Source organism: Pongo abelii, chromosome 14 (assembly GCF_028885655.2).
Source record: "Pongo abelii isolate AG06213 chromosome 14, NHGRI_mPonAbe1-v2.0_pri, whole genome shotgun sequence".
Taxonomy (NCBI): Eukaryota; Metazoa; Chordata; class Mammalia; order Primates; family Hominidae; genus Pongo; species Pongo abelii.
In genome coordinates this window covers 53,037,374-53,059,961 of record NC_071999.2, presented here as the reverse complement: position 1 = coordinate 53,059,961, position 22,588 = coordinate 53,037,374, and the positions used below count along the sequence as shown (strand labels likewise).

The window sequence follows — 22,588 nt, the reverse complement described above, 5'->3', positions numbered from 1 at the left end:
AAATAAATAAATAAAATCTGTAAAGGGCACTCATTTTTCTTCAGTTAAAAATGTATTGGGAGGATTGCTTGAGCCTGGGAGGTCAAGGTTGCAGTGAGCTATGGTTGCACCACTGCCCTCCAGCCTGAGTGACACAGAGTGAGACCCTGTGGCAAAAAAAAAAAAAAAAAGAAAAAAGTAAAAAAGACAGCATTGACATGGTTAAATTCTGAGGATCCTCAGTTCTTTAGGGATGAACTAAATGGCTGGTATCATCATTTACAAAAGTGTCTTGAACTAGATGGAGCTTATGTTGAGAAATAAAGTTTATATTTTAAATTATTATCTTTTAATTCCATTTTTCCATGAACTTTTTGAAGTCCTCTCATATTTTAGGTTAGAGGTTCCCAGTCCTTTTAGTACATGAAGATCCTTCTTTCTTTACAGAGAGTTGGGATAACCAGTGGTAAAGAGCACAGACCCTGGTGCCAGACTCTGGGTTCAGATTCCAGCTTTGCCATTTACTATATGACCCCAGCATGTGTCTTAACATCTCTGCCCCTCAGTTTCATTATCTGTAACACATGGATAGTAACAGTACTTACCTCATAGGAGTGTTAGGAAAATTAAACAAGTTAATATTTTTTAAGTGCTTAGAACAGTGCCCCCAGCATGTTAAATAAATAAAATTTCATGAGAAAGTAGTGTCCTTTTTGAATCTACAGATTGAGAAAATATGTACCTAACTCCAAATTACCATGAATTCAGTAATACTATATAAAATAATTCATATTTGTTTATCATGCCTGGATTTGTACAATTTGCAAGACAGTATATCTGTGAAAGATGCTATTACTTATCAGTCTATAGAAACTGTTTAATATGCATATGAATTTGCAATAAATCTGAGGAGGTCAGGAGTTCACAATACACATATACGCTCCACACACTGATCCTCAATGTCTGCAAAGTAGGACTGTAATTGGTCGTTTTTAACTAATTAGAATCCTTCTAGAATTTTTATGTTTACACTAATATAATGTTCTCTCTCCTCCTACCAGAGTCATGGCTCAATATGACCCGTGAGAGTTGAGTAAACAAAACCAACACATACCGCAGAAGTTTGGCACCCTGGAAACTTAACATAAGAAATGATTGACTTGAATACTGAGAGGCATGTTTAGAATGCAAGTGTAATGAACACAGCTTCAATCTACTTTAACCCATTGCCTGAGAATTGACTGCATTGAACAAAAAAGGGTTAGCCAACTGCAGATGCAGGGAACGGTCAGAAAACAAAAGGTGACAAGGATCTCTTGCACTGTCTAGAGGAAAAGGTACCCTGACCTACGAACACAAATAATCCAATCTCTTGAACACAAATATCCCTACACTGTGGAGATACAAAGCCTCATGATTATGTCATTAATTTTTAATCTATCTTTGTTTGTTCAGATCCAAGTTTAACAAGCAACATCCTGTGATAATATGGCTTCTCGTGTAGTTTTGTCTATGGGAAAAAGATATGTTTGGCACTATTACTTTTCATCGTAAGTGAGTAAATCAGCATTCTAGATTACGCAGCAGTTGCTATGAGTGAATTTATTTAACATGAATTTCTAAAAGACTTGTCAACTCTGGGTGCCCAGGAGTCAGGTTTAGCACCTCCAAAAAGACAGAGTAGAGGATGAGACCCTGAAATGAAAGGACTACAGGTACTACTACCTCAGAGTGAGGCAGTCCCAGACCACCTTTTATAATAGCAATATGGAATCCTCATTCCCAATAGGCTTGTAACTTTGGTTTTTTCTGGTAGAGAGTGATCCCTACTACATTGTTATCCCTAGAAAAAGTAGGCTAAGACGTATTTTTGCCTTTGACAACCAGTTCTGGTTTGGAATGTGTGCTACATCAATGACTTAAACTATGTTAATTAACTACTACTTATGTCCTGTATTGATTCCTTCAGTTCAATAATTAACCTGAGTAATGAGCAAAACATTTTGTTGGAAGATGTATGGCTATAAAGATGGATTATAGAAATGTAGAAGCAACCTAACTGTCCATCGTCAGATGAATGGATAAACAAAAGGTGCCATATGCATACAACGGAATATTAGTCTTAAAAAGGAAAGATATTCCAGCACATGCTACATCATGGATGAACCTGGAGGACATAATGCTGAGTGACATAAGCCAGACACAAAAAGACAAATACTGTATGATTCTGCTTATATGAGGTACCTAGAGTAGCCAAACTTACAGAGATGGAAAGTAGAATGGTGGTTGCCAGGGCCGGGAGAAAGGAGGGATAGGGCGTTAGCATTTAGTGAGTACAGAGTTCGTTTTACAAGATAAAAGGTTTTGGAGATGGATAGTTGCTCAACAGTATGAATGTATTTAATGCCACTGAACTATCCACTTAAAAATGGTTAAGGTGGGCCGCACGCAGTGGCTCACGCCTGTAATTCCACCACTTTGGGAGGCTGAGGCGGGCGGATCACGAGGTCAGGAGATCGAGACCATCCTGGCTAACACGGTGAAACCCCGTCTCTACTAAAAATACAAAAAATTAGCCGGGCGTGGTGGCGGGCGCCTGTAGTCCCAGCTACTCGGGAGGCTGAGGCAGGAAAAATGGCGTGAACCCAGGAGGCGAAGCTTGCAGTGAGCGACGATGCACTCCAGTCTGGGCAACAGAGCGAGACTCGTCTCAAAAAAAAAAATAGAAAGAAAGAAAAAACATTAGGCCCGGGAGAATCAAACTGCATTGCCCACCCTGTTCTCAGTTCAACTGTCGCTCCCAGTTGGGCCAGCCCTCGCTGGCCCAACAGATGGCGCCGGTTGCCGCAGTGCGCCTCCAGGCGCAAAGGGAGGGCTCTCGCCAGGTCTCTTGTTCCTCTCCAGGGTGACTCTTCCGCCTTCCGAGCCCGCCTTCTCGCCACGCACCTGCGTCAGCGCGATCTGCGCGTGCGCCGGTGGCGGGGCTCTGGGGAGAATGGCGGCGTCTTCGAGTGGTGAGAAGGAGAAGGAGCGGCTGGGAGGCGGTTTGGGAGTGGCGGGTGGTAACAGCACACGAGAGCGGCTGCTGTCTGCGCTTGAGGATTTGGAGGTCCTGTCTAGGTAATGCGGCGAGCCTGAGAGCCGGGCTGGAGCTGGGCCGGGGGACTGACCCCGGAGCCGGCCCGCCCTGCGTTTGTGCTCGTTCTCGGGGTTCGGCGGGGAGGGCCAGCTCGGGAGTTTCGGGTACATGAGGGTCACGAACGTGGAGTCCGCAGCCCTCTGGCACTCTGGGCGACGGTTTTTCCTATTAGAGGGAATTTTAGTAATGATAAGAACTCGTGCGGTCTGAGCCCCTTCGTCCGCGGCCAGCCACTTAACATTTATGGTACGCCCCTTGGGTGCTAAGCATTGGGGAGTTGGTAGTGAAGGGTAGGCTGGATGTCAGCTGTCGAGAGAGAGACAGATGTGTAAACTGGCTTGGGGCCTGTTTTTATTAGAAGGCTGCGCTGCGGGGTACTGGAGCACGGGCTAGGCACCTTTCCTGGTTGTAGTCAGGGCAGGCCCTCAGAAGAAAGGGCTGCTTGGGAAGCATGAGCTCGCCAAACTCACTAGGCGGCACAGGTAGATGGAACAGCAAGTGCAAAAAGCCTGGCTTGGTGGAGTTGCAAGTTGTTTAGGATGGTTGTGTGTCAGAGATAGGAGATGAAATTAGATGTCATTCTTCATATTCTGTCACCTTTCATGATAAGTCTTTCAAGTTGAAGCCTTCCTTGACTCCCTCCCGTTGACTTGGATGGTAAATTACCTTGGTTCTACCTCCTAGTGTTGCTCAAATTTGCCCTCGTTCCTACCCCGCTGTTCATAACTACTTCTTAAATGTAGCCTCCCAAACAGTTTTAATTGCCTCATGCTTCTGCACTTTATCCTTTTATATTGGCCGATACCAGTTTTAAAAGGCATCTTATATTACTTTTCTGCAGAAAAATTATATAAAACCTACCTCATTGGTAGGTTTGCGTTGTCCAGTGAGGTAAAGTTCAAATTCTTTAGTCAGACTTTCACATCTTCAGTGCCATTCCCAGTCTACCCCCGATTTGGTGAATGATTCATATATCCTTCAGAATCCAGCTCGAATGTCACTTTTTCTGTAGCCAACATTCTTTGACAGCTTTGGAATAAATCTTATCTGTTGTATTTTAAAGTATACCTGATATAATCAGCACTTTTTCTTTGGTGTAAATTTAGTCCTTGCCATAGTATTGCTACCAAGTTACCAGGTCAGCACAATATTTAATGATGGAAGAAAACCCGAAAACATCTAGACACCAGAAATTAAATGGCTTATGTGTTTGATCCACTGTTTAAAATAAACTGTATTAGGGCCAGGTGTGGTGTCTCATGCCTGTAATCCGAGCACTTTGGGAGGCCAAGGCGGGCGGATCATTGGAACTTCTTCACAGAATGAAGCTGCTCTGGTGGTGTGACTGGCTTCCAGAAAAGTCTCATGTGTTCACTCAGAGGTAGTTACGTGTACTGATTCTGTGATCTGTGAAGTTTGTCAGTCTCTGAATGTAATTTGTGTCTAGCTTGCATTTATGAAAATGAGAAGAAAATTCAGGAATGTACCTTACATATTTTTAGGTTTAGCCTCTTAACTTTAAAAATAGTGGATTTATAACTTAGGATTTTTTTTTTTATTAACCTGATTATATAGCCTTTCAGGATATTTATTAGTTTGTAAAATGTAATGCAAGGAGATAGTCTTAAAAAGTTGAAAAACAGGTTGTAGGCTAAACGTTTTTCTTAACCCATTTGTAACTCAAAACTCATTGTTCCACAGAACCATGTTGATAGGAGTCTTGAGTTTTCCACACCAGCCTGTTAATTCCGTTTACCTGAAAAGTGTATTACCACTAATAATGTAGGCTCTAACCCCTATGGAAATTTTATTTCTATGGGGAATTGTGTCTGGATTCTAATGCAGTATGCCGGGATTGCACCTTCTTTTTAGCAGGACAGGGCTCTTGAGTGTGGGGCTTCCTTTGGCCTCTTTTTCACAGTTGGGGAGGACAGAGGTTTCTATTTTGTCCTGGACTGTTACAGAACACGACTAAGTCTTAGAGACTTCTACCTCCCCTCTACTCCGGCGCCTAAGGCAAGCCTTGTAAAGCCTTCTGTGGACTCACACTCCCAGATTTGCAAGAACAGAGAAAGGCTTATCCCACATCTCTTAACATAGCCCCACTCCAGTCAGCACCACCCCTGCCCCACCTGAAACCAGCTTTTACTTAGACCAGAGGTTCTCAGCCGTCTATGTCTCACTTGTGGCGTACGCTAAAAAGTTTACTTAACATGCTGTTTTCATACGCTGTTGATCCATCAGCAAGTCCTGTTAGCTCTACCTCCAAAAGATATCTGAAATCTGTCCATGTTTCTCCTATCACCATTACTAAGTCCTGGAGGCCATGACCTAGTCAAAACCAGTGTCATTTTTTGCCTGAAACACTGCAAAAACCACCTAACTTACTTCCTGTTCTGGCCCTCTTACAGTCTATTTACCAAATCGCTCAGCAGTTTTTAAAAGTATAAATCAGGTCATGCCATTTCCCTGTTTAAAATAATCCAGTGGCTTCTCATTGCATTTAGAATGAAACGCTAGGTCGGGGGCAGTGGCTCATGCCTGTAATCCCAGCACTTTGGGAGGCCGAGGCCGGTGGATCACCTGAGGTCGGGATTTCAAGACCAGCCTGACCAACATGGAGAAACCCCATCTGTACTAAAAAAAAATACAAAATTAGCCGGGCGTGGTGGCACATGCATGTAATCCCAGCTGCTAGGGAGGCTGAGGCAGGAGAATCGCTTGAACCCGGGAGGTGGAGGTTGCGGTGAGCCCAGATCATGCCATTGCGCTCCAGCCTGGGCAACAAGAGCAAAACTCCATCTCAAACAATAAAAAATAAAAAAAGAATGAAACACTAATCTTTACCATAACTATAAGGCCCTACGTAATCTCACCCCTAGCCACCTGGCTGCTACATCCTCACTTTGCTTTCCTCTCCCCATTGTACCAGGCGCTGGCTACACCTCCTCAGATCCATCTTTGGGGCACTGAACTATCTGTGTCTTCTACTGCACTCTTTCCTTCCAGACATCTTGGCTGACTTCTCTCATTTAATCCGTGTCTTATGTCAAAGCTGTGCCCTTACGAAGACCTTCTCTGACCACCCTATTGAAGTAGCCAGCCCACTCCCCCAATAGTCTCTAATAAAACATTGCTTTATTTCCTTCCCAACCCTTATCACTCTAGTTTTATTTCTTCTCTTAGTTCTTCTTGTCTCTTGTATTAGAATTTAAGTGCCATTGTTCACTTTGATACCCCAAGTATCTAGAAAGTGCCTGGCACATAATAGGCCCTCAATAAATATTTGATGAATTAGTGAATAAATGAAGACTTTGCATTCTTATATCTACTTTTTTCATTCATTGATTAATTCATAAATAATGGTATGGGGAAGTAGCAGTGGGAAGGGTTGGGTCTAGTTGACATGATCCAGAAAAATCATATGAGGCTAGCTGGAAAGAAGGTGGAAATTTGAAGGTAAAAATAGCCTGGTAGCCAGTGAGAAAGTACAACAGCTCAGGCTGATCAGAGCAATGTCAGGTAGCTAGTTGTGAAGCTGCCCCTTCTGCATAATTTCTCAAAAGTCCCATCTATCAACAAGTTTGAAACTAATATATAAACATTACCTGCTATACATTTTCCCCAATCTTATTTTCCTCATCAGATACTAATTTTCATATAGGGAAATTGTCATATTTATTAAATGAGCATTCTAAAAGGATATCATTTTATTATGTGTAAGGGTCCCTCTTAGTTGATGTTTAATTTAAAAAATTTAAAAAAAGTGGAGAATCATTAAAAAATGGTCCATGCATCCCTTAATTGTTTTATTTTACCTTAAAATATATAAACATATGTTCATTCACTAATCATGTTATGTAAGACAGGAGTCAGAAAACTTTTTCTGCAAAGGCCAGATAATAAATACTTTTGGGTTTATGGGCCATATAGTCTCTGCTGTAGCAACTCAACTCTGCCTCTGTATTGGGAAAACTGCCATAGACAATTTGTATATTAATAGGCAGACTGTCTTAGGAAAATGTTATTTACAAAAACTGCAGATGTGCTGGATTTGGCCTGTAGACCCCTGATGTATGAGTTTTTCTTGCATAAATCGCTCATAATGCATTGTCTGCAATTTGTAGTTTGATTTCTAGATCAAATCAAAATGAGAACTTATCCTCTTATCAAGCAGTCTTAGGGCAGACCCTTAGTTTTTATGACTTTTCCCTGATCCTTTCTTTAATAGCTGTCCTTTGCAAGCCTCTGTCGAGTCTTTCCAAGCATTAGGCTTAGGTTTTTATAGAAAGAACTCTTTCTATTCACAATCGTCTTTCATTGGCATTTAGGTGATAGCTATTTATATAATGATAGTATTAAGTAGAACTTTTATAAATAAGTTTGGTAACCGGCACAAGCGAGTCTTGGTGAGCTGTAGTTCACAGTCATAGCGGACTGTAGGGAGTAGCCCTGGGTGTTCAGCATGCTGTGAAAGGGTTTTTGTTGTTGTTGGTTTTTTTTTTTTTTAGGGAACTTATAGAAATGCTGGCAATTTCAAGAAACCAAAAGTTGTTACAGGCTGGAGAGGAAAACCAGGTAAGTGGCTTCTTTTTAAATTAATTAATTTCTCTTTGTTTTTTAATTAAAAGAAAAAAACTTGATTTCTGCAAGTTTCCTATTTATATTTACTTTGTGTGGGAACAGGAATATTGGATCCTTTTAAGTTATTAATTAAAACTTTAAAATTGGTATTTTCTTTGTATCATTTACTTAAGATAACAGTGTGCTTAAGAAGAATAGTTGCCTGAGGGTTTAGCAGTATTTTATTATTTTCTCTTACAATTCTAGTTACACTTACATGTTTATTTTTGTCCTTTGAATTAACCAAGAAAGGCTTGTTGTATGGAGATTACAACAATATTTAGAATCAAAAGTTAATGCTGAAAAACTTACTGTGTATTGTAAGTATAGTTCCCTAATGCAACTTGAACATGCAGGGAAATAAAAGAGCATACAACTCTTATTAGACATTGCCTTATAGGTGTGAAAGTATAGGCAGTTTTTATTTGCTCACTTTTCTGTGCTTTCTAATTTTCCATGGTGGGTGAACAGACTTTTCTTCCTGATTCAGAAATTTTTTAGAGGTAAGAGGATAAATTTTATATTATGTTTTTGGCACAATTAATTTTTTCTTTTTTGAGACAGGTTCTCGCTCTGTATCCCAGGCTAGAGTGCAGTGGCATGATGACTGTTCACTGCAGCCAGACCTTGCTGGACTGCTCCCACTTATCCTCACCGGTATCTGGGACTATAGGCATGCACTATAATGCCTTGCTAATTTAAAAGAAATTTTTTTTTTTTGGTAGAGTCATAGTCTCACTGTGTTGCCCAGGCCAGTCTTGAACTGTCTGGAACTCCTGCCCTCAAGGGATCCTCCCCACCTTGGCCTACCAAAGTGCTGGGACTACAGGCATGAGCCACCATAGCTGGCCAAAAAAAAATGTTTAAGAGAAAATGAATGGAGAGGATTAACCTTTCTAAAGATGATGTAAAGGAGAAGAGGAGACAGTAATAAATCTTTTGTCTGCATCATTATCTTAGTTCTATCTTATGTTTTGAGGGCAGGGAAATCTGACGGACTCAATAGAAAAGTGTCAGTGAGCCTCAAAAGGGGAGGAGGGGATCCAGATGAGGCCACAAGCTAGGAAAAACAGCTAACCTTAGGGCTAGTAAGGCTTTTGTTTTGTTTTTTTTTTTCAAAAAAGAAAGAGGCTAGAGATAAATATGTTAATAGAAGACTACTAGTCTCTCAGGTACTCTATTAATACCCGTGAGATTAAATAGGAATTTATACAAAGTATGCAAGAAGTAAAATGCAAGGCTTGACTTTATTTGATAGACACTTATTAAATGCTTGCTATGAGCCAGGCACACAGATTATTCAGAAGGTGATAATTAAGACCTATAATCAGCACTGATCTTTCTTGTACTTTTTAAAGAGTAGCAATTTGTGAATTGTATCTTATACTTAGTACTGTGGGTTCGTATATAATTTTCATTGAAACTGTTAATATTAGAGAGGGATGTGCCCATTTGAAAATTTTCTAGCCACCATTTTATTTGGATATTTATAATTTTATCTAGAATTTTAGAATTAGGATCTTAACGATGTTCCGTTCAACCTCCTGTGAGACTGAGCTCCAGGGTGGACGGATGAGCTAGAGGTTAATGGTGAGTGGAACCAGAACCTAGGTCTTCTGACTTTAGTTGAATAATTTTTTTCTACTGAACAATAAGATCTAAAGAGAATATTTTTTATTCATGGGTAGTATACAAATTAATTCAACCTGTGTAAACTTCTTGAAAGTTGTCAGGGAACTACTGTGTACTGCTTGCTTTAATAATACAGCTTTTATAGAAATGGAAACCTAGCTTTCTCCTACGATGTGGGAGGAATGAGGATTGGAAGTCAAATAAATAGAATATACTTTACTTTTTACAGAAGAAGCTTTCTGTTGATGTTTAAAATACTCTTAATATTTGGCAGTTTGTAGCTCAGTCTTTTGTCTATTGTATTAGAAGAATTCCTGTAAATGAAAGGAACTTCATGTCAAAAGGAACTTGAAGAGGCATACCTGTACTTTTTAGTCTTCAACAAATTTTTTTAAATAGTTTTAAAATTGATTCTGAATTTTGATAGCTATTTTCTTTCTGAAGTAGTATTCTCTACTTAGTACAGTAAAGTAAGGATATTTAGACTAGACTTGCATCTTAATTCTGTACTGGGGTGGTGATTGTAATAACTAGCCTTTGCTGAACTCTTCCTGTATGTACTTAAAGTGCATTATATCATGAATCCTCACAGTAGCTTCATGTAATGGCTACTATTAATATTATATTCCTTTTCCTATTAAGAACACAGGCTCAGAGAGGCTGGTAACTTTCCCTGTGTCACACAGCTAGCAGATGGAGGACTAGAGATATGAACAACCAGACTTTCTATTTTATGTGTTTTAGCCTTTATGGTTTTTGCCGTATCTGCATACCACTTGTTTGTTTACTGTTTTATGAAATCACTGTATTTTTTTTTTTTTTTTCTGAGACGAAGTCTTGCTCTGTCACCCAGGCTGGAGTGCAGTGGCGTGATCTGGGTTCACAGCAACCTCCGCCTCCCGGGTTCAAGCGATTCTTCTGCCTCAGCCTCCTGAGTAGCTGGGATTACAGGCGTGTGCCACCACCCCTGGCTAATTTTTATATTTTTAGTAGAGACGAGGTTTCACCATGTTGGTCAGGCTGGTCTCTCAAACTCCTGACCTTGTGATCCGCCTACCTCGGCCTCCCAAAGTGCTAGGATTACAGGCATGAGCCACTGCGCCTGGCCGAAATCACTGTATTTTTAAGATCATCTTCATCGTAAACAATACTGTGCATAAACTCAGAGTTTCAGTGTCTCAATTTTTTCTAATATATATTAGCACAAATGTGTAAGTGTAAAAGTTTTTTTAAGTTCTTGGTGCCACCTAAAATCATCTCAAATACCAAATTTTGGGAGAACTTTCATTATATATATATACATATATATATTTGAGATGGAGTTTTGCTCTTGTTGCCCCGGCTGGCGTGCAGTGGCGCGATCTCAGCTCACCGCAGCCTCTGCCTCCGGGTTCAAGCGATTCTCCTTCCTCAGCCTCCCGAGTGCCTGGGATTATAGGCATGCACCACCACGCCCAGCTAATTTTGTATATTTAGTAGAGGTGGGGTTTCTCCACATTGGTCAGGCTGGTCTCGAACTTTTGACCTCTGGTGATTCGCCTGCCTCGGCCTCCCAAAGTGCTAGGATTATAGGCGTGAGCCACCGCGCCTGGCCTATATTGTATTTTTAAGGATAAACTTTTTTTTTTTTTTTTTTTTTTGAGACAGTGTCTTACTCTGTCACCCAGGCTGGAGTGCAGTGGTGTGATCTTGGCTCACTGCAACCTCCACCTCCCAGGCTCATGCAATTCTCCTGCCTCAGCCTGCTGAGTAACACCCAACTAATTTTTGTATTTTTAGTAGAGATGGGGTTTCATCATGTTGGCCAGGCCAGTCTCGAACTCCTGACCTCAAGTGATCCGCCCGCCTCAGCCTCTCAAAGTTCTGGGATTACAGGCATGAGTCACTGTGCCCAGCCATAAGGATAAACTTTAAAATTGTGTCTTCCCTAGGAAATCACTAAACTTGCTCATGTTGCCACATTGCTAGTTCTGAAAGGCTAGTTTTATTTTGTTTTGTATGAAAGAATAGCTGAAAAAGTAGAAAAGTTTGATATTAATGTTTCCCAAAATAATCATAGGTAGGCTATATTTATTCTTAACAAGAATTAGGAATAAAATTTTGAAGGTGTTGAAATTTATAGCGTAGCCAATTCAGTTATGGATTCTTTGTTTCATTGGAATGCAGCCTTTCAGTAGTCTGTTGTCTGATTTAATTGACTGTTATCTAACAGGTCCTGGAGTTGTTAATTCACCGAGATGGGGAATTTCAAGAACTAATGAAATTGGCACTTAATCAGGGAAAAATTCATCATGAAATGCAAGTTTTAGAAAAAGAAGTAGAGAAGAGAGACAGTGATATTCAGCAGCTACAAAAACAGCTAAAGGAAGCAGAACAAATACTGGTAAGTTGACAGAGGTTGGTTCTTAAGGTTAAAAAGGATGTGGTTTAATCTGTTTCTGAAAAATCTGTTATCAATATTTTGAAGAGCAGAAAACTGGACTTTCCAAGTCTAAAGGTGATATCTCGTCACTCACCATTGCCAGTGGTTAAATGAAAGGCTATTGTCATTCTCTTTTTTACTTACTGTTTTCAAATAGTCTGCATTACTTGTGAGCCACATTTTCATTGCTTAAAGATTTTACAGTATTGAATTATAGAAATGGAAAGTCTTACTTTTATCCTGGTCTGATATAAATTTTAATTATCAGTAGTCTAAATCTCTCTTATTTTTTTGGTCTCTGATCCTTAGCATAAAAATCAGGGAAATTCTTCATTTTTTATATATTTTGAAATCAGTAAAAATATATACACATTTTATAAATTGATTAAAATTTACATTAATTTAGTCATTCATCCTCATCTAGGTAGGATTTGGACATATATCAAGGATCCTAGTTTTCCCTTTGCTGTTCTTGGCTACTATTTCAAAGAGGCAATTTATTTGCTAGTATTTGCCCGGTTACTTCACTAAATACTAACTAATACAACATGATAGTATTGCAGAAATAGCTGAGCTTGATTCTCATGTCGACGAGACGTTGCTGGCATCCTTACCACTGATTAATGTCTTAACAAATGTATTAAAATGAGCTCCAGTAACTAGAAGCCTGGGCAGTTCAGGGTAAATTAATCACTCCTATTAAGGAAACAACTCACTAGTAAATAGTTTTTAAAAATATATTAAAATCAGGCCGGGCGTGGTGGCTCACGCCTGTAATCCCGGCGCTTTGGGAGGCCAATGGAGGTGGATCACGAGGTCAGTCTGTGATCGAGACCAGTCTCAGTTCGAGACCAGTCTGGCCAACATAGTGAAACCCTGTCTCTATTACAAATACAAAAAATTAGCCAGGTGTGGTGGTGTGTGCCTGTAATCCCAGCTACTCAGGAGACTGAGGCGGGAGAATCGCGTGAACCTGGGAAGCATAGGTTGCAGTGAACTGAGATCACGCCATTGCATTCCAGCCCAGGCAACAGTGCAAGACTCTCAAAAAAAAAAAAAAAAAATTAGCTGGGCATGGTGGCTCACACTTGTAATCCCAGCACTTTGGGAGGCCAAAGTGGGCAGATCACCTGAGGTCAGGAGTACAAGACTAGTCTAGTCAACATGGTGAAATCCATCTCTACTAAAAATACAAAAAAATTTAGCTGGGCATGGTGGTTCACGCCTGTAATCTCAGGTACTTGGGAGGCTGAGGCAGGAGAATCTCTTGAACCCGGGAGGCAGAGGTTGCAATGAACTGGGATCACGCCACTGCACTCCAGCCTGGGTGACAGAGGGAGACTCTGTCTCAAAATATATTATTTATATGTGCTATATATATATTAAAATCTGTAAATATATATATATAAATCCTTATGTATGTAATACTTGCTTATCAAACAAAATTCAGAAAATACAGAAAAATGGAAAGAAGAGGGAAAAAATTGTCTTTAGTTCAGCTGCGGAAAGAATGCCACTATTCATAGTTTGGTCTATTTCCTTTGAGTCTCAGGTGTATTCATTTTTTAGCTTATTGTAGTTAGCAGGATACTAACAGACTTTCAATTACTGTTCATTGAAACTTAAGCATTTTTCATATAATTGTATCCACTTTGTTTGATTTTTCCACTTTGTGTTATAAATAATTAAAGACAGTGAACACAGGACCATAAAACTGAATTTCATGACTTAAATAGTAGTAACTAACATTGATTGAGTGCTTAGGCACCAGGCCCTGTGCCTTGCATTGTATATGCATTACTTCCATCTTCATAATAGTTTATATCAAGTCAGTGTCATCATTTAGAGGAAGAAACCAATACTTTAATAACTAACTTGCCCATGGAGGCTAAAAAGTAGATTGAATTTAAACCTTGATCTCTCTGACTCCATACTCTTTTTTTTTTTTTTTTTGGAGACAAGTGTCTTGCTCTATTGCCCAGGCCAGAGTGCAGTGGCACAGTCTTGGCTCACTGCAACCTCTGCCTCCTGGGTTTAAGCGATTCTCCTGCCTCAGCCTCCCAAGTAGCTGAGATTACAGGCATGTGTCACCACGCCCATATAAATTTTTTTGTATTTTTAGTAGAGATGGGTTTTTACCATGTTGGTCAGGCTGGTCTCAGACTCCTGATCTCAAATGATCTGCCTGCCTTGGCCTCCCAAAATGCTGGGATTACAGGTGTGAGCCATTGTGCCTGGCCTGACTCCATACTCTTAACCACTGTGTCATAGTCGAAGATATGCATATACTAGGTTAACTTCATTTTGTCCTTTAGTGTACCTGGAGGCTTGGAGGGAGTGTTTTTGTGATAAAGTCATTAAACATTGAGGTGATATATAAACGAATAAGAATATGAATTCAAGGTTGTATCTTCCAAACTAGGGGAAAAAAAGGTATTTTATTCTTGAACTAGTTGCAAGAATAGGATGCTTTTGGGGTCGTCCATAGTCTGGATGTCTTCTGCATGTTTATGATAGAAGACGTGAAGAAAAAGACAATCCAATTTATGTTTTGTTTCTACAACTAATTTGTGAATGGGAGACTAGTTCATAAATATAATATTTCTTTCATTAAATATGACTGAAATAAATAATGTCAAGTGGTATTTCAGAACATTACAAATAAATTGTTGGGATTTCCAAGTTTCGAAGATTGTTCTTGTAGGATAAAGGATCATGTGAATTAAGCCAAAAACTAAGTTTGATATAGTTGAAGAATAAACCACATTTTTTTAATGTTGTTTAAATTAGGCAACAGCTGTTTACCAAGCAAAGGAGAAACTCAAGTCAATAGAAAAAGCAAGAAAAGGTTAGTATCATGGGAAGACTGAATGACCTGAAAAGTTAAGGTTCTGGTTTCAAGAAACCAATACAAGAGGATATTACTGATAATCATTTGCTGCTGTTGAAAAGATTCAATGAATTTTTATTGTAAAGTGTGTTGTGTTCTAGCATTGTGCTGGGTGTTGTGAGGGAGGTAGAAGTATCACATCCTTTTTCAGATTAGAAAAAGCAATTAATACAAGACAGTTTATGGCTGTGTGCCCAAATGTGCAGTAAAAACAGTGAGTTTATAAAATTGGTGGGAGAGGGAAAGAGAAGTATGGGTTAGAAGTGGGATTTATACCAAATCTTGAAGGCTAGGACAGAGTGAGTGAAAAGACATCCATTGGACGACTGAGCTGGGACTGAAACATCATGAAGTCAGAGCCAGACGTACATGAAGTCAGAGCCAGTTATAGCCTTGGCATATAAGCACATTTGGTGGTGCAGAGGCCCACATGCCTTCCTGCCCTGCTGTCCCTTTTTCAAAGGCTTCCGTTAAATAGCTAATATTCCTTTTTTTTTTTTTTTTTTGAGACGGAGTCTCGCTCTGTCGCCCAGGCTGGAGTGCAGTGGCACGATCTCGGCGCACTGCAAGCTCCGCCTCCCGGGTTCATGCCATTCTCCTGCCTCAGCCTCCCGAGTAGCTGGGACTACAGGCACCTGCCACCACACCCGGCTAATTTTTTGTATTTTTAGTAGAGATGGGGTTTCACTGTGTTAGCCAGGATGGTCTCGATCTCCTGACCTCGTGATCCGCCCACCTCGGCCTCCCAAAGTGCTGGGATTACAGGCATGAGCCACTGCACCCAGCCAAATAGCTAATATTCTTTTGAGAGTCAGGTTAGGCTTCTGTAGCAAGAAACAAATCTCTAGGAGAGATGACTGAGGCTGGCTATTGACTTCTAGACCGTTGTTTGATTCTGTTTTTAATCTTCAAAAATTGTACACACATACACTTTGTTACATTGAAACTATCTAAAGTTTGTAAAATGAAGTGTGTGGTTCTCACTTCTCAGAGGTAACTATTAATGTTTGGTATAAGTCCTAGATTTTTTTTTCCAGATCTGTGAGTATGTATGTAATAAAAATACAAATACACATATGTACATACATTTTGAACAGTCAGGTCATACTGTACATATTATTTAGCAGTTTAGTTTTTTTTTTTTTACCTAATGAATACATTGTAGACATCTTTCTATTTAGGTCTATTTAAGAGCCTTAGGGCATATTGATCAAACAGAGTGGTGTGAACTGTCTGCTCTGATTTCGTAGCTTGGATGTCTTTGAGAAATGAAACACTGTTTTCTCTATTTTATTTGTGCTCACTATTGCTTTCAGAAGAGTAATGGTATTTAACGGTAGTTAATAATTGAGATTATTGAGTGCTGTCGTGCTAATCTCCGAAATTTGTTTATGTCAGCTAATTTTTCTGGATTAGTGTCCTGTTTTTGGAGATTTAAGTTTATACTAAATATGTAGGTATTGTTAAGGAAGGCGGGTGACTGAGATTATTTTATTTTCAGATAATTTAAAATTAAATACGATGTGTAACTGATAGATAACATTTCTAAACTTGTATGTTTGTTAGACTACAGGTTATACTGTCCTCTTAAAACTCTTTCAGGTGCTATCTCCTCTGAAGAAATAATTAAGTATGCCCATAGGATCAGTGCAAGTAATGCTGTATGTGCTCCACTGACCTGGGTTCCAGGTAAACATACTCGTCTCTTATACTAGATGTATGTGGTTTTGAAGATTCTTGGGTGACTATGTACAGACATAGATTTAATTTAAAATGTATTTATCCTTAGAAACCTCTGCCACATATTTTCACATCTTTAATGGTTTATAAGTAATGATATAGGCCATGGGTTTTATAAATTTGGTTTTCTATGAAGCCATTGTTGCTAGGGACTGTTTCTTTCGTCTTTTGAAATAATAAATTGATAATTTTTAAAGTACAAGATAATAATGTGATGCTTCTAAAGCTTTGGATTTATATACCATTATATCAGGGCTGGCCAGGAGCAAACTCTTTAGAGCCATTAGGATTTCCACAAAGGTTCCAGCCTGAGAAAGACAATTCCGATTCTCTTAGATGCTAAAGACAAAGCGCTGTGCACCCAACAGTGAACACACAGGCTTGGAAAGAGCTGGGATAATTAGACAGCAAAAGAGAGGATCAAGCTGCAACTATATTGACAGTGGATGAAACATAAAACAGGAGACGTAAGGTAGCAGCCTTACTGGAGGAAGGGGAAATAGTAGTAGTTATCTCCACTTCGGTAACTTCTGAAGGTGCTGTGTTACCATGCTGAAAGCACTAAGGGTGACTATAATTTTGGGGATGAGTAATCTGCAGTTGGTGAGATGTGCCCAAAAAGTCAATCCAAATCTGGTCATGTTTTTGTCAACCACGTACTGCTATTTAGTGTGCTTTCATGTTTGGGATGGACATTACTCCTGCTATTTCGCCACTTACACGAATTAGTTTCTGAATTACAAGATCAAAGAGGTTGGTTTAGAAAAAGGTTTTATCTTAGACAAGGTGGCATGAGGGAAAAAAAAAGTAAAACAAGAAGATGAAAAATTTTAAAAAAAAGATTTTAAATTGAGGCAGTCCTTCTATTAAACATTCCAGTCCTTTCTGTCTTATAAGTGTCATGATTTTTTTCTCCCTTGCAGCATAATCATTGTCATTTTCTTGCTAGAAAATACAGTTAAGTTTGAATAATTGAGATTATTATAATTTTCTTAAGTTGTCATCTGGAATGTCTACAAAAAAAGACATCTCGTTTTTTTAAGGTATAGAAAATAGTATATTCTTGGGAAGATTCAGAAAAGAAATTAAAATGCGTGTATTTTAAAAAGTAATATGCTATTAATAGCGGTTTATAAAGTGACTTATATTTCTTTCTCTTTCTTTTTTTTTTTTTGAGACAGGGTCTTGCTCTGTGGCCCAGGCTGGAGTGCAGTGGCGCGATCTCAGCTCACTGCGACCTCTGCCTCCTGGGTTCAAGCGATTCTCCTGCCTCAGCCTCCCGAGTAGCTGGGATTATAGGTGCGTGCCACCACACCTGACTAATTTTCTTATTTTTAATAGAGATGGCGTTTCACCATGTTGGCCAGGCTGGTCTTAAACTCCTGACTTCAGGTGATCCGCCCACCTCGGCCTCCCAAAGTGCTGGGATTACAGGCGTGAGCCACCACACCCGGCCAGATGACTTTTATATTTCAAAATTGAAAATGTAGCCTGAACTTTTCAGCATGAACCAAGGAAAATGAGTATGTCAAAGAACATATTAACACTTATTTTTTAAAATATGATTGAATTAAATGCAGTCTTTATTGTTGTAGGGGACCCCCGGAGACCCTACCCAACTGATTTGGAGATGAGAAGTGGGTTACTGGGTCAGATGAACAATCCTTCCACTAATGGCGTGAATGGCCATTTACCAGGAGATGCACTTGCAGCGGGAAGATTGCCAGGTAATGTTAAGCCGAAGAGTGTTTTCAAACAGATCAGGGTTTTCCAGAGATGACAAGGTTGGAATATCTGGTGGTAAAGCACATTTGAGATTCGCGACACAATTTTTTTTTGTTGTAAATTTGAGACAGTCTTGTTGTGTTGCCCAGGCTGGAGCGCGTTGGCACAATCTCAGCTCCTGGGTTCAAGTGATTCTTGTGCCTCAGCCTCCCGAGTAGCTGGGATTACAGGCGTGTGCCACCAGGCCTGGCTAATTTTTGTATTTTTAGTGGATAGGGGGTTTCACCCTGTTGGCCAGGCTGGTCTTGAACTCCTGACCCCAAGCAATCACCTGCCTCAGCCTCCCAAAGTACTGGAATTACAGGTGTGAGCCAGTGTGCCTGGCTCTCAGACCCAGTTCATTGTAATAGCTAGATTCTTTGCTGGTTTATTCAGCTCTCTAAAGATTCTCCTTGAGGGAGGTATGAAATTAGAACAAGCTGCCTTTCTCTTATTTGTAAATATTACACTGTCTTCCTCAGGCATTTGGCCTCTCTTTTTAAATTATTGCTCTAAACATAGCTTTTTTATAATTGTGAAACATGCTGTGTAAATAGAGTAAGATAGTTTATGGAATAAAGTGAACATACTCCTGAACAACCCCCAAGTTAACAAAATGAATAACAATAGCTTTTTATAAACTTTTATAACTTTATAAAATAGTATTTCTGTGAGACCCAATTCATTCTGAGCTTCAGTTTTCCTCATTTTTCATAGGTTTGTGCTGTTTTTATATATATTTATTTTATATTATTCCTCATATTTTATAGTTTGTAGGTGACTTTTGTTTTGATATGGTAGAACATTTGGGAAGTAAACAAAGGCATTTAAAAAAGGAAAAAAAATACCCTTTCTGAGGCAGTCACTTTAAATATTTTAGCCTGTTTCCTTTTTTCCCCTATACATTTTTTGCTTAATGTTACATCATAAGGCTCTCCCTGTGGCATTAATAATGCTTTGTATGCATCATTTTTGTTAGCTACCTAAAGTACAGTCGGGGGAACTCAACTGTGATATCCTTGGATATCACGTCATATTTCTCATGTTTTAAAAGTACAGGAAAAACAGATATGGGGAGTCACTGCCATATTTTGGACCAAGGAAGGGACAGACCTAAAAACAGTCTTCCCCAGCCCCATCCCAAGGCCGATGCTCTCATATCATGGTGCTGTCATTGAAGAGGGTGTAGTGTAATTGTGGCCCACTCCATGGCAGAGAAGTTAGATGAGGCGTCAGAGGCCAGAGCTGGCAAGCAGGAAATTACCCACTGGGGTTCCAGGGAGACTTGCTGGGAAGCTGCCCTTTGGGATTGTGGTGAAACCTGCTAGGAAACCACCTTTAGAGGCGCCACTGAAAGTTGCTGTGGTGAACACCACTTAATGTCCTGCACACCAGCCAGGCATCACAGCAGTAAAGGAGACAAAACCACCTGATCCAGGAAGTGAAACTTGTTTGCCAGTGGAGTCCCACCTGTACCCTCTACTGACAAAACTTAATTGTGGCAGCTGGCAAAGGAGAAATGGTTTCATGGGCCAGAGAGAAGGGTAGATTTGAAGCTAACTGGCATACCTTTCTAGTTAATACTATCACTCTTTCTTTTGACCCTTTAAAAATCTGCCTTCTTCTTTGAGTCTTGAACTGTACCTGTTTATGTGCTCTGTCCTTTGCTTCAGAAATACAGACTTTAAATGTGACTTGGGCACTTTTTTGTAAGGTATTTCATATGCATACATTGCTAATCAACCTCTCTTTGATGAGAGTCATTTACAATAGCAGTTCCTCTATCAAGAAATCATTCAAATCTATTATAATACTAAAGTACCTATTGTTTATAATATGTAGAATAATCTACATAACCTAGTATACATAAGTATGTATTATATATGCATATAATAGATACATAGATATAGGAAAAATTTGTAATTACAAATGTCTTACAAAAGAAAAATTATGTCAACTGACTAAATAGTTTCTTACAGAGTAGTATGATTTTAAAAACAAAGTCCCGAGTTGCTAAAATATCACACTTTTCCTTGATAAATTTGATTTTTATTAATTTGGCCAAGTGTGTATTTTTTTCCTAGTCTTAAAAAAGTTGGCACAATAGCTTATGCCTGTAATCCCAACACTTTGAGAGGTTGAGGTAGCAGGATAGCTTGAGCCTAGGAGTTGGAGACCAGCCTGGTTAACATAGTGAGACCTCATCTCTACAAAAACTTTAAAAAGTACTCAAGCATGGTGGCGCATACCTGTAACCCAGTTACTCAGGAGGCTGAGGCAGGAGGATTGCTTGAGCCTAGGTCAGGCCTGCAGTGATGTGTTCGTGCCACTGCACTCGAGCCTGGGTGACAGAATGAGACCCTGTCTCAAAAAAAGAAGAGAAAAAAGTAAAATTTAAAAAATACTTCAAATTGTTGCATAAAGGGAAAAGTCAGAACTAGATTAATTACAAATAGAGCTGTTCTTATCTGTGCTTCTTTTTTTCTCCAGATGTCCTTGCTCCACAGTATCCATGGCAGTCAAATGACATGTCGATGAATATGTTACCACCAAATCATAGTAGTGACTTTTTGTTGGAACCTCCTGGGCATAATAAAGAAAATGAAGATGATGTAGAGATTATGTCAACGGACTCCTCAAGCAGTAGTAGTGAGTCTGATTGAAAAACCGTAAAAGACAATATACAGAATTGAATACTGTAGAATTCTGTTTCTTTAACAGTAGCAGGGAAATGTAAACTACAGGTGACAAAAAATAATCAGGTAAACACTGGCTTTGGTAGAATTGTGCAGTCATTAAAAGTCAAAATGAACTTTCTTTTTAAAGCCAAAGATTATAGTTTTAGTTTTAAGCCACTAGTTAGATAATTAGGGGAATAGTCAAAATTTACTGTTGAAAAAGCAGTTGCTATGTGCTCTCTTACCCTGTTCTGTTCCAGTTTTGCTGGATTTGTACATAGCCATTCTAGAAATAGAGTTGAGGGAAATTATCCATATACATATCACTAATAGGCTTCTTGGAATTATTTAGAAAAGCATTTTTAAACTGGCAGTGGATGACTGAATAGGCATCATATTTCTTTTTGTGTGTCATTTAAAAGTAACAAAAATTCCCATTTGACAGTAAAGGCTCTTGGCTTCTGTTGGAGGAATGGGAAATTGTCTCTCAATTTGTACAGTTTGTAATTATTGTAATTTTTGTAAATAAATTTGTTTGTACATTGTATGCTTTTTTTTAGTTTAAATATACTGTCAGTGTAGGTAGGAAATTATTTCTGTAAATCCAGTTGCATTTTATAATACTTGAGTGACTAACTGAATTGAAACCTATTACAACTAATAGGTTTCTCAAAGGCCCTCGTTCCTACTAGAAGAAATAATTTTTTTTAATAATTGAAAAAATTTACCACAGCCTTGTCTGATTTTAAGAATAGATTGTGTGAAAAGATTTAGAATGGAAAGCAACCATTTCTTCCCTTCACCTTCCTCTTCTTACAGTTCCCCAGGAGTCATTTTTAACCACTTTTAATTTCTGGTGGTAACCTCTGTGTTTAGGTAATATGCTTATACAACTATTTCTTGATGTATCAGTTTTAGACAATGTATCTTCTGATTTCAAAGGTAATACAACATTTAATGTGAAACATTTAGTGAATACAGTAAAGGAGAAAATAAAATTGTTAGCATTCTACCCAGAGATAATATCAATTCATATTGTAGTGTAGATTTTTTTAAAGTTCACATACACTCTTTTTTGTAAAATGAGAATAATGTTTATTTCCTGAGATACTGCTGTATTTTTTAATTGCTAATCTATATTATTCAAATGAACTGAGAATTCCATTTTTCCATCATTTTTTCCTTTTGATTATTTTTGATCTCTAGAAAAATTGGAAAATAGGAGATTAATCTTATATTTTCACCATCTGGAATTAAGGACATACAATGTTTGAATGTCTTTCCCTCCAGGGTTATTTTTATGAATGGACTAACACAATATCTAATTTTAACATTGCCTTGTCCGTATACTAGGAATATTGATCCATGTGGATACATTCTTGAAAGATTTACTTTAATGGCTAAAATTTTATTGTGGTATGTGCCATAATGTAACTACCTGTTTTTATCACCAAATCTTTAGGGTAGATTCAAAAGGATTGTGTTTTTCAAATTCTTTAATACCGTTATTAGTTTTCAGTTGCTGCCATAACAAATTACCACAAACTTGGCTCAAAACAACACAAATTTATCTTAGTTTTGTACATCACAAATGCGAAGTGGGTCTCACCTAAAATCAAGGTGTGAGCAGGACTGCATTCCTTCCTGGAGGCCATAGGGGAGAATCTGTCCCCTGCGTCTTCCAGGTTTTACAGGCCGCTCTTGCTCCTGCTCCAGGCCCC

At 39.0% G+C, this 22,588-nt stretch overlaps 1 protein-coding gene across 10 annotated transcripts in view; it reads left to right on the top strand.

The window, feature by feature from the left end:
- The first annotated feature begins 2,900 nt into the window (after window positions 1-2,900).
- Window positions 2,901-22,588, top strand: part of MED4 (mediator complex subunit 4) — a 42,080-nt gene continuing 22,392 nt past the window's right edge. For 2 of the 10 annotated variants that reach the window (XM_054529042.2, XM_054529038.2), the window contains exons 1-7: window positions 2,942-3,099; window positions 7,630-7,696; window positions 11,586-11,756; window positions 14,586-14,643; window positions 16,288-16,374; window positions 18,021-18,152; window positions 20,680-20,838. In XM_054529042.2, the coding sequence (XP_054385017.1) occupies window positions 2,975-3,099; window positions 7,630-7,696; window positions 11,586-11,756; window positions 14,586-14,643; window positions 16,288-16,374; window positions 18,021-18,152; window positions 20,680-20,838 (799 nt within the window). In that variant the 5' untranslated portion in view covers window positions 2,942-2,974. Of the gene's footprint in view, window positions 4,500-7,629; window positions 7,697-11,585; window positions 11,757-14,585; window positions 14,644-16,287; window positions 16,375-18,020; window positions 18,153-20,679; window positions 21,415-22,588 lie in introns of those variants that run through there. The other 8 variants (XM_002824259.4, XM_054529037.2, XM_054529040.1 and 5 more) reach the window with 8 other exon arrangements.